The sequence below is a fragment of the Salarias fasciatus genome, chromosome 7 (assembly GCF_902148845.1).
Source record: "Salarias fasciatus chromosome 7, fSalaFa1.1, whole genome shotgun sequence".
Taxonomy (NCBI): Eukaryota; Metazoa; Chordata; class Actinopteri; order Blenniiformes; family Blenniidae; genus Salarias; species Salarias fasciatus.
The window spans coordinates 30,171,579-30,182,932 of NC_043751.1; the positions used below are offsets into that span (position 1 = coordinate 30,171,579).

General features: G+C 47.3%; 1 protein-coding gene across 2 annotated transcripts in view; it reads left to right on the forward strand.

Moving 5' to 3' along the window:
- LOC115392296 (cytochrome P450 2J6-like) overlaps nt 1-11,012 on the forward strand; it is a 15,089-nt gene extending 4,077 nt beyond the window's left edge. Inside the window, exons 5-11 of one of the 2 annotated variants that reach the window (XM_030096882.1) lie at nt 3,358-3,426; nt 3,552-3,656; nt 3,733-3,868; nt 10,069-10,154; nt 10,317-10,418; nt 10,492-10,633; nt 10,711-11,012. In XM_030096882.1, the coding sequence (XP_029952742.1) occupies nt 3,358-3,426; nt 3,552-3,656; nt 3,733-3,868; nt 10,069-10,154; nt 10,317-10,418; nt 10,492-10,633; nt 10,711-10,901 (831 nt within the window). In that variant the 3' untranslated portion in view covers nt 10,902-11,012. The remainder of the gene's footprint in view (nt 1-3,357; nt 3,427-3,551; nt 3,657-3,732; nt 3,869-10,068; nt 10,155-10,316; nt 10,419-10,491; nt 10,634-10,710) is intronic. The other variant, XM_030096883.1, reaches the window with a different exon arrangement.
- Nucleotides 11,013-11,354: the final 342 nt, after the last annotated feature.

Sequence of the window (11,354 nt, forward strand, 5' to 3'; positions counted from 1 at the left end):
TAGTGATCGGTTGACAGCTCTGCCCCCCTCTTCACCCGAGTGTCCAAAACATGCGACGGAGGTCAATTGACATGACGACACAATCAATCATCGACCTCCGACCTAGGGTGTCCTGATGCCAAGTACACTTATGGACCCCCCTGTGCTCGAACATGGTGATTGTTATGGACAGACTGTGTCTAGCACAGAAGTCCAATAACAGAACACCACTCGGGTTCGGATCAAGGAGGCCGTGCGTCCCAATCACCCCTCCCCTCCAGGTCTCACTGTCACTGCCCACGTGGGCGTTGAAGTCCCACAGTAGAACAATGGAGTCCCCAGTCAGAGCACTGTCCAGCACCCCTCCCAGGGACTCCAAGAAGGCCGAGTACTCTGCACTGCTGTTCGGCCAGAAGTGAAGAGTCCAGCTCTTCTCGTGAGATTGGGTTCCAGAGTCCAGGCTGTCTGGAGATCAGGCACACATTGCCCATTTGGGCTGAGCCCGGCCGGGCCCCGTGGGCAAAGGCCCGGCCACCAGGCGCTCATTTGTGACTGAGGGTTTTTCACTCCCACCTCCGGGAGAGCTTCTCTCACGTCCCAAGGGAGGCTGGGGACATTGAGTCCAAGTGGACCATGTTCTTCATCTCCATTATCAAAGCTGCTGCCCGGAGCTGTGGTCGTAAGATCTCCGGTGCCTGCTGTGACGGTAACCCCCAAACCTGGTGATGGACACTGGAAGTAAGGGCAGGCATCAAGCTGAAGAAGGATTCCTATCAAGCCTTGTTGGCTCGTGGGACTCCAGAAGCACCTGACAGGTATCAGCAGGCCAGAAAAACTACAGCCTGAGTGGTTGTGGAGGCAAAAACTCGGGTCTGGGAGGAGTTTGGGGAGGCCACGGGGGAGGACTATCGGTCGGCCTTGAAGAAATTCTGGCAAACTGTCCGGCACCTCAGGAGGCGAAAGCAGGTCTCCACCAACCCTGTTTACAGTGGAGATGGGGAGCTGTTGACCTCAATTGGGAATACGAGGGGGTACCCAAAAGAAACCGGAATATGGTCAGAAAACAATAATAATAATGAGTTCCGACTTCTGGCTGTCAGATCTGCTGCAGGTAAGCCTCATGCACATCTGTGAGAAATCTGAGCTCCGAGAGTGACACTGATGCCTGTCAGGCACTATTTATAGCAACAGAGTGCAGAGGCGGTCTGCGATTTTTTCCAAAATGGCGACATTGACTGGGAAGCCAGAGCAGCGCGCAAACATTAAATTCTGCTTTTTGCCGGGAAAAAACAGCAGCAGAAACACTCACCTTGTTGCAGCAAGCCTACAAGGATGATGCTCTGGGGAAGAATCAGGTCCATGAGTGGTTCAGGTGATTTAAAAGGGCCGCTGTCCAGGGTATCGTCCACAGCAAGTCTGTCCCTCCAGGTCAGACTGTAAATCAGGACTACTACATGGAAGTCCTCAGACGGCTCCGTGAGGATGTGAGGAGGAAGCGGCCCGCGGAGTGGCGGAGTGGAGCCGGTTGATCCACCACCACAGAGCGCCAGCGGACACGGCGCTGCACGTCACGCAGTTTCTGACGAAGAATTAGATGAATCTCCTCTCCCATCCGCCTTATTCGCCAGATGTAGCCTCGAGTGACTTTTTCTTGTTCCCCAAGTTGAAGAAAGAGCTGAAGGGACAGCGGTTTGCAGATGTGGAGGAGGTGACAGAAAAATCGCAGCCGGCAAAAAATGACACAATTACGCACGGGTCTGACGACACATTAGTGAAGTGGGAGACACGGCTGGAGCACTGTAATAATGCGGATGGAGATTATTTTGAAAGCGACAGTGATGTTTTATTTTGAAATGTCAGAAATAAAAAGTTACAGTCAAATTCCGGATTCTTTTGGGTACACCCTCATATTATAAGCTGGTAGAAAGAAAACATCGAGGACCTCCTCAATCCCGTCGCCACATTTGTTGTGGAGGAAGCAGAGGCTGAGGTCTCAGAGGTGGACTCGTCCATCACCCAAGTTGAAGTCACTGAGGTGGTCGGTAAGCTCCTCAGTGGCAAAGCACCAGGGGTGGACTCATTTGATTACCTTAAATCTGTAGATGTATAGGAACTTGGTTGACACGTCTCTGTAACATCGCCTGGTGGTCGGGGACAGTGCCTCTGGTTTGGCAGACTGGGTGGTGGTTCCCCTTTTTAAAAAGGGGGACCATAGGATGTGCTCCAACCCTTCGGGGATCATATTCCTCAGCCTCCCTGGGAAAGTCTATTCCATGGTACTGGAGAGGAGGATTCGATTGATAGTCGAACCTCAGATCCAGGGGGAACAATGTGGTTTTCGTCCTGGTCGTGGAACACTGGACCAGCTCTATACCCTCCATAGGATGCGCTAGGGTTCGTGGGAGTTCCCCTAACCAGTTCACATAAGTTTTGTAGACTTGGAAAAGGCGTTTGACCGTGTCCCTTATGGTGCCTTGTTGGGGTGCTTCAGGAATACGGAGTCCGGGGCCCCTTTTTAAGGGGCGTTCGGTCTCTGTATAACCGAAGCAGGAGTCTGGTCCACATTGCTGGTAGTAATTCGGACCTTTTCCCGGTGCATGTTGGACTCCAGCAGGGCTGCCCTTTGTTCTGTTCATTAATTTTTATGGACAGAATTTCTAGGTGCAGCCAGGGGCCGGAGGGGGTCCGGTTTGGGGACCACAGGATTTCATCTCTGCTTTTTGCAGATGATGTAGTCCTGTTAGCTCCATCGAACCGCCGAGTGTGAAGCAACAGGAATGAGGATCAGCACCTCCAAATCCGAGGTCATGATCCTTGACTGGAAGAAGGTGGCTTGCCCCATCCAGGTCAGTGGAGAGACCCTGGCCCAAGTGGAGGAGTTTAAGTATCTTGAGGTCTTGTTTACGAGTTGGGGAAAGATGGAACATGAGATTGACAGGTGCATCGGTGCAGCGTCTGCAGTGATGCAGTTGTTGTATCGGTTGTATCTGGGCCATGTTCCGGGCATATCCAATCGGGAGGAGGCCCCGGGGAAGACCTTGGGCACGCTGGAGAGACTATGTCTCTCGGCTGGCCTGGGAACGCCTCAGGATCCACCTGAAAGAGCTGAAGGAAGTATCTGGGGACAGGGAAGTCTGGCCATCTCTGCTTAGACTGCCTAAGCTGAAAAAAATTAGACAGAATTAAAAAAAAACAAAAAAACAAAAAGTCTAAAGGCAAAAACAATCATGGGCGATGCTAAGCTGCAGATTGCTAAAATTATGGATTTTAACTTTTTCTGCAGTGTTCGATGACTTTTCTGTGTTTGGCACATGGGTGAATTGGGAGAAAGTTATGATATGATCATTAATATTCTCGTCTTTGCTTTCTTTTTACCAGCTGTACGATTCCTTTCCCTTCATTCGGAACCTGCCGCTACCCTTCCAAAAGGGCCTTAGAAATGTAGAGGTAATGCTTCATATAAAACTGAGCCACACACATCACCTGTTACTGTGAACACTGTTAAAGATGAAATATTAATTCATATTATATCCCATATCGATCCACATGATGGCTGATGACTTGCTTTTCAGAGAATTCAGACTCTTCTTGGGGGTTTGGTGGCTGAGCACAAGAAGACCAGAGTCCCTGGAGAGCCTCGAGACTTTGTTGACTGTTACCTGGATGAAATGGATAAGGTGTGTGTTCGCTGCACGAGTTTGAACATCACACAACCATTGTCTGATTTGGGTTTGGTTGTCGTCTCTTTTGCAGAGAGTCGATGAATCCTTCTTTTGTGACAAGCAGCTGACTGTGATTGCTCAGGATCTTTACATTGCTGGGACCGACACCACCTCCAACACCCTGCTGAGCGGTTTTCTTCACCTTACAAGCAATCCACACATTCAAGGTACATCTGCAAGACTGAGACGAACATGAAAACTTTCATAAAACTTTAAAATTCTTACTGCAGAGTAACCATCATCCAAGGCAGTCAGACTTGAATCCCACAGCGGCAAAAAGGAAAACCTTTTTTTCTATTGTTTGTAGGCAGAGGTGTCAAAAGTATTTGCATTCACTACTCAAGTAGAAGTATAGATGAAAATGTTCAAAAAGACTTTTGTAGAAGTTGAAGTATCAATTCCAGCTTTTTACTCAAGTAAAAGTATAAAAGTACTGATTTCAAAACTACCTAAAAGTATAAAAGTAAAAGTAATGTGAGGGCAAAAAATGGCTACAGTGCAATTGTAAAATGCATTTTCTAAAAGGTTAGAAAAGGTTCCATCCATCCATTCATCCATCTTCAACCGCTTATCCGGGGCCGGGTCGCGGGGGCAGCAGTCTCAGCAGAGATGCCCAGACTTCCCTGTTCCCAGACACTTCCTCCAGCTCCTCTGGCAGGATCCCAAGGCGTTCCCAGGCCAGCCGAGAGACATAGTCTCTCCAGCGTGTCCTGGGTCTTCCCTGGCATCTCCTCCCAGTGGGACATGCCCGGAAAACCTCCCCAGGGAGGCGTCCAGGAGGTATCCTAAACAGATGCCCCAGCCACCTCAGCTGGTCCCTCTCGATGTGGAGGAGAAGCGGCTCTACTCAGAGCTCCTCCCTGGTGACTGAGCTCCTCACCCTATCTCCCTATCTCTTTTGTATTTTTCTATTGTTTTTTTTTCTTTTTCTTTTTATGGTGCTATCAACATGTGCAGCACTTTGGGCAGAGTTTTCTGTATTTAATGTGCTATAGAAATAAACCTTGACCTTGACCTTGACCTCTAAGGGAGCGCCCAGCCACCTTACGGAGGAAACTCATTTTGGCTGCTTGCATCCAGGATCTTGTCCTTTCGGTCATGACCCAAAGCTTATGACCATAGGTGAGGGTGGGAACGTAGATTGACCAGTAAATCGAGAGCTTCGCCTTTCGGCTCAGCTCCCTCTTCACCACAACAGACCGATACGACTGCATCACTGCAGACGCTGCACCGATCCGCCTGTCAGTCTCACGCTCCATCCGTCCCTCACTCGTGAACAAGACCCCAAGATACTTAAACTCTTCCACCTGGGCTAGGGTCTCTCCACTGACCTGGAGAGGGCAAGTCACCTTGTTCCAGTTGAGGACCATGGCCTCGGATTTGGAGGTGCTGATCCTCATTCCTGTCGCTTCACACTCGGCTGCGAACCGCCCCAGTGCATGCTGCAGGTCCGGGTTCGATGAAGCCAACAGGACTACATCATCTGCAAAAAGCAGAGATGAAATCCTGTGGTCCCCGAACCGGACCCCCTCTGGCCCCTGGCTGCACCTAGAAATTCTGTCCATAAAAATAATGAACAGAACCGGTGACAAAGTCTGTCCGGTTTCCTCCTCTGCCAGTGAATCCAACTCATCACCAGGTGGTGATCGGTCAACAGCTCTGCCCCTCTCTTCACCCAAGTGTCCAAAACACGTGGCCGGAGGTCAGATGACACAGCAACAAAGTCGATCATCGACCTCCAACCTCGGGTGTCCTGGTGCCAAGTGCAATTATGGACCCCCCTGTGCTCGAACATGGTGTTTGTTATGGCCATCTCTGACTAGCACAGAAGTCCAATAACAAAACACCACTCGGGTTCAGATCAGAGAGGCCATGCGATCCAATCACCTCCTTCCAGGTCTCACTGTCACTACCCACGTGGGCGTTGAAGTCCCCCAGTAGAACAATGGAGTATGTGTGGAGGTGAGCCCGACTATATATAGCCGGTATCTCTCAACCTCCCTTACAAGCTTGGGCTCCTTCCCCGCCAACGAGGTGACATTCCATGTCCCTAGAGCTAGTCTCTGTGTCTGAGGATTGGGTCGCCGGGCACCCTGCTGTCGGCTGCCACCCACTCCACATTGCACCCGACCCCTACGATTCCCTCGGCGGGTGGTGGGTCCACCGGAGGGTCGGCCCACGTCGCCCCTTCGGGCTGAGCCCGGCCGGGCCCCATGGGTAAAGGCCCGGCCACCAGGCGCTTGCTTGCGAACCCCAACTCCAGGCCTGGCTCCAGGGTGGGGCCTCAGCTGCGCCATATCGGGCGACGTCACGGACCTCGATTGTAATATATTCATAAGGGCTGTTGACCTGCCCTTGGTCTGGCCCATCACCCAGGACCTGTTTGTCATGGGAGACCCTACCAGGGGCATAAAGCCCCGGACAACATAGCTCCTGGGATCACGTGGGCACTCAAACTCCCCCACCACTTTAAGGTGGCAGGTCAGGGGGGAGGTTATTGTTGTTGTTGTTATAACAACTAATGTTGAAAAATTTGGAATGCACTAGAATAGGCTAACTGTTTCCACCTCATATGTCCATTGAAAAGGAATGCATTTTAGTAAATATATTACAGAACCGTGTGTGTACTACTGACAATTAACATGTGTTTCATGGAGCAGCAGATATGATGACTAGTTGCTGTCATGGTGCAAATAGTAATTCCTTCAGATAAGGCCAGGGATGAACGAGGGTTGGTTGGTCTTCCTTGCCCACACCCTCCTCACTGGTGCTTGGTTGGAAAAGTTCCTTCTCTGCCTCCATGGACATTTTCGCTTCTTCATTCTGCTCCGGTTTGCGGGTGTGTGACGGAAATTCTCATGAGCATGCGCGTTGCATCGCTTTAAAACCAATGGAGTAAAGTAATGGTGTCACGCTGAGACTTCTCATCCAACCATAATTAAATTAATTCTATTTGGAGGGCGGAATTTATCTGGTAAGCCGGAATAAAAACAAGTTGGAATGAAGTTAGGGTGACCAAATTTTGAATTCCCAAAAACAAAAAGAGAAAAAAAAAAGGGGGGGGGGGGGCTCGCAACACAAATTCAGATAGGCTTCCTTTTCAAATATTAAATAATTTTCTAAATATGAACTCTTCTGTTAGAAAATCCAGCTTCAGCAATATATTCTTAATAACTGTAATAAGATAGAAGAATAGAAGAGTCTCACCAAAATACTAACTTAAAGGGGCTGTATCATGCTTTTTTAGCGAGTCCAAACCCAAGGAATGGCATTAACATGGTAATAGTTTATTTTTGGCACTAAGTAAAAGTCATTTTGTATGAAATAAAAGATTTTCTGGGGCTAATTCTGAAACCCGGAAGAGAAAACGCTCTGTTTCACTGAAAATCCCGCCTCTCCCCCTGTGGACTTTGATTGACAGCGTACTTCAGCCAATCAGCGCTTCAAAACAAATATGCTGGCTAGCTTTAGCTCTTTAGCTCTAGCTTCTCTACACACAAAGTTTATCAAGTTTATTTCAAGTTTATCAAGTTTATTTGTCATATACATTAGGGTACAGGGTACCATAAGCAATGAAAAATGGTTTGCCTTCAGCACCCTCTCTGCAGTGAATAAAAAATACAATAAAAATAAATAATAAGTACAATTTAAAAAAAAAAAACACACACCACCAACAACAACAAAAAATAAAACGTTATCAGTGCCTCCTCAGGCTAATGTTCATGAGCCGCACTGCCTTAGGATAAAAACCATCTCTGAATCTACAGGTCTTGGTTTGTGGGCAGTGCAGACGTCTTCCTGATGGCAGGTAGGAGAAGAGAGCATGAGCAGGGTGGCTGGGGTCCTGCATGATACTCAGGACCTTTTTCTCACAGCGCTTTTCAAACAGCTGACCAATTTGAGGCAGAGGGGATCCAATGATTTCTGATGCAGTTTTTACAGTCCGTGCCAGCCCAGCCAGATCATGTTTTGTAATGTTTCCAAACCACACCAGGAGACCAGAGGTCAGAACGCTCTCTATTGTGCAAATGTAGAAGTTTGTGAGAATTTCTTTGGACAGTCCATATCTTCTGAGGCGTCTCAGAAAATAGAGTCTCTGCTGGGCCCTTTTAATGGCACAGCTGTTTTGAAGAGACCAGGTAAGATTGTCACAGAGATAAATGCCCAGGAACTTAAAGCTGTTTACCACCTCAACTGGAGTGCTGTTAATATGAACAGGTCCACAGATAGATTTATTCCTCCTGAAATCTGTGATAAGCTCCTTTGTTTTTCCCACGTTCAGGGACAGATTGTTCTGGTGACACCAAGTGACCAGGCTTTGTACCTCTTCTCTATAGTACACCTCATTGTTGTCAGATATAAGACCTATGACTGTCGTATCATCTGCAAACTTGAAAATCCTGTTCGTGGGATGTCTTGCCACACAGTCAGAGGTATACAGATTATACAGCAAAGGACTTAAACAACATCCTTGGGGGGCCCCGGTGTTTGAAACAATAGTGGATGAGTAGGTGGTCCCTACCCTCACAGTCTGTGGACGGCCTGTCAGGAAATCATGTAACCACTGACAGATGGAATAGCTGAGGCCAAGATCTTTTAGCTTAGTTACAAGAATAGATGGAATAATTGTGTTGAAAGCACTGCTGTAATCAAAAAGCATCCTGACATATCTACCTGGCCGGTCTAGATGTTGTAACACAGTGTGTCGGGCCAATGAGACAGCATCTTCCACAGCTCTATTTTCCCTGTAGGCAAATTGTAGCTGGCCGGTGGTAGCACACAAGTTTTTGTTTATATATTGTTTAATCAGCTGCTCAAAACACTTCATTACCACTGAAGTTAGGGCTATGGGCCTAAAGTCGTTCATTGTAGTGACAGAGGATTTCTTTGGCACAGGCACTATTATAGATCGTTTAAAACATGTGGGAACTTCACAGAGTGATAGTGACAAATTCAAAATATCCACAAAGTCAGTTGCTAGTTGGTTAAAACAGCATTTTAGGACCCGTGGTGTGATGCCGCCTGGCCCCGCTGCTTTCCCAGTCTTCACAGATTTAAAAACTCTGCGCACATCAGCCTCTGTGATTTCAAGTCCTACTCCACTATCCGTATTCCAGTCCTCACTTGTTAGGATCTCTGATGAGTCCACATCTTGCTCAAAACGAGAGTAGAAATTATTCTGATCATCTGGAGAAAAGGCACAGGTGATTGAATTAGTGTTTCGCTTTAACTTATAGTTTGTGACCTCTTGTAAACCCTCCCATAGGCGCCTAGAGTCATTCTCTCGCCCACGTTCTTCCAGTTTGTCTCTGTGAGCTTTCTTTGCCGCTCTTAAGGCTTTCTGGAGCCCATACCTGGCTACCTCGTAGCGCTCTGCGTCTCCACATTTCAGGGCCACCTCTCTCTCTCTGAGCTTCTGTTTGACATCGTTGTTAAACCATGGCTGTTGATTTGAGTAGGAGCGATAAGTGCGAGTTGGAATGCACATGTCTGCACAAAATTTAATATAGTCAGAAACAGTATCAGCATACTCGTGAATATTTGAGTTGTCCCTAAAAACTTCCCAGTTCGTAGAGTCAAAACAAGCCTGAAGCTTGAGCTCACCTTCTGCAGTCCAGCGCTGTACAGTTTTCACAGTAGGCTTCTCCCGTCTGACTCTTTGCTTGTATGCAGGAAGCAGAAGCACTGAGAAATGATCTGATTTCAGAAAGTGTGGTCTTTGCACAGACTTATATGCTCCTTTTATGGTGGAATAACAATGATCTAGAGTTTTCTTTCCCCGCGTGGGGCAACTGACATGCTGGTAATATTCTGGGAGCACACTTTTGAGGTTGCCATGATTGAAGTCCCCGCTACGATGGAGATGGCTTGAGGATACCGTCTCTCACACGCACCAATAGCGCTTCGCAGCTCCTCCAGGGCAACCTTTCCGTCAGCGTCGGTTGGGATGTAAGACACGCGAAAATGTCTTTTCCTGTGAGAAACTCACCAAGCGCAGACTCTTCAGACTCTTAAGCTTGCTTGATTGTTGCTTTGAGACAATGGTCAAAGTTTATTTCCGTGGGCTCCTAAGGGTGGCGTTTCTAACACTAGCAAGGGTTTCATGTTTGTTTTATGCGCTTTTATAATTGTACTCCCGTATGGGTGCCGTAAAGGAGGTTTGTTCTCGCGAGATATAGTCGGGTCCGCGTCCTCTGAAAGTTGTAAATGCTGCTTTCAAGACGCAGACACCGGGGGGAGTGGAGGGACCAGCAAATAACCGTTCCAAGTCTTTGTTTAACCCCACAGGGATTCTGAAAAACATTTATTGAGGTAAAAAAGTTGCATAGTTGTGCCTTAAAAGTTTGAATATAATGTTATGTTGCAGAAAGAGTCCAGCGGGAGATCGATCAGGTGCTGGAAGGGAAGGCTCAGGCCACTTTCGAGGACAGACACAAAATGCCGTATGTTCAGGTATATGTCTCCTCCTGATTTCACCTGTGTCAAATGTGTGTCTGGCTCAGCACAAAGTCAACTAAAACTAAAGATTATCCACAAAAAATCTGTTCGAGGGAAAGTACCATGCTCTCTTTTTATTCCGTCCCACAACAGCTAATAATAAGTTTCTGTTTTCAGGCTGTGATCCATGAAATTCAGAGAATGTCCAACACTATTCCGCTCAGTGTTTTTCACTGTACCACCCAAAACACAGAACTCATGGGATATTCACTTCCAAAGGTAATGGCTTACTGTTTGGGAACATTTCAAACAGAAGTAAAAGATCCCTCAGGATTTTTTTTTTCCTCTTCAGGGAACCACGATCATTCAGAACTTGACCTCAGTGCTGAACGAGGAAGGCCAGTGGAAGTTCCCTCATGAATTCAACCCTGAAAACTTCCTCAACGACAAAGGAGAATTCTTCAAACCGGAGGCCTTCATGCCTTTCTCTGCAGGTACGACTGAACACCTTCATTTATGACCAGGGAGAGTCAAATCAGACGACTCTTCTCCATTTTCTTCTGCGTCTCAGGTCCTCGGATGTGTCTCGGAGAGGGTCTGGCTCGTATGATGCTCTTCCTCATCCTGGTCACTCTGCTGAGGAAGTTTAAGTTCATCTGGCCTGAAGACGCAGGAGAACCAGACTTCACTCCTGTCTTTGGGATCACCCTGACACCCAGACCGTATCGCATGAAGGTGGAGCTCAGATCAACCAGCGACTGAGAAAATTACTACAAACGTGTGAATCTGCAGATCCTTTAAAAGAAAAATTGTCCTCCTTCTAGTTAAAGCTGCTTTATTCATTTGTTCTCACAGCATATTGACTTTCATTTTTTGTCCTATCAACTCTCACTATATTTCCAGACATCTCAGCCTGCTTTATCTCCGATATCTCTAACCTCAGCAATGAGCATGACTTTATGTTTGAATTGAATATATTGAATTTGCATATACTAGTATTGACAATGAACTAGGAGTGTAAAAAGAAGAAGAAGAAGAAGAAGAAGAAGAAGAAGAAGAAGAAGAAGAAGAAGAAGAAGAAGAAGAAGAAGGAGAAGGAGAAGGAGAAGGAGAAGAAGAAGAAGAAGAAGAAGAAGAAGAAGAAGAAGAAGAAGAAGAAGAAGAAGAAACACCCCTAAAATGAACCCTGAAAAAATAGTAAAGGTGGCGCTACAA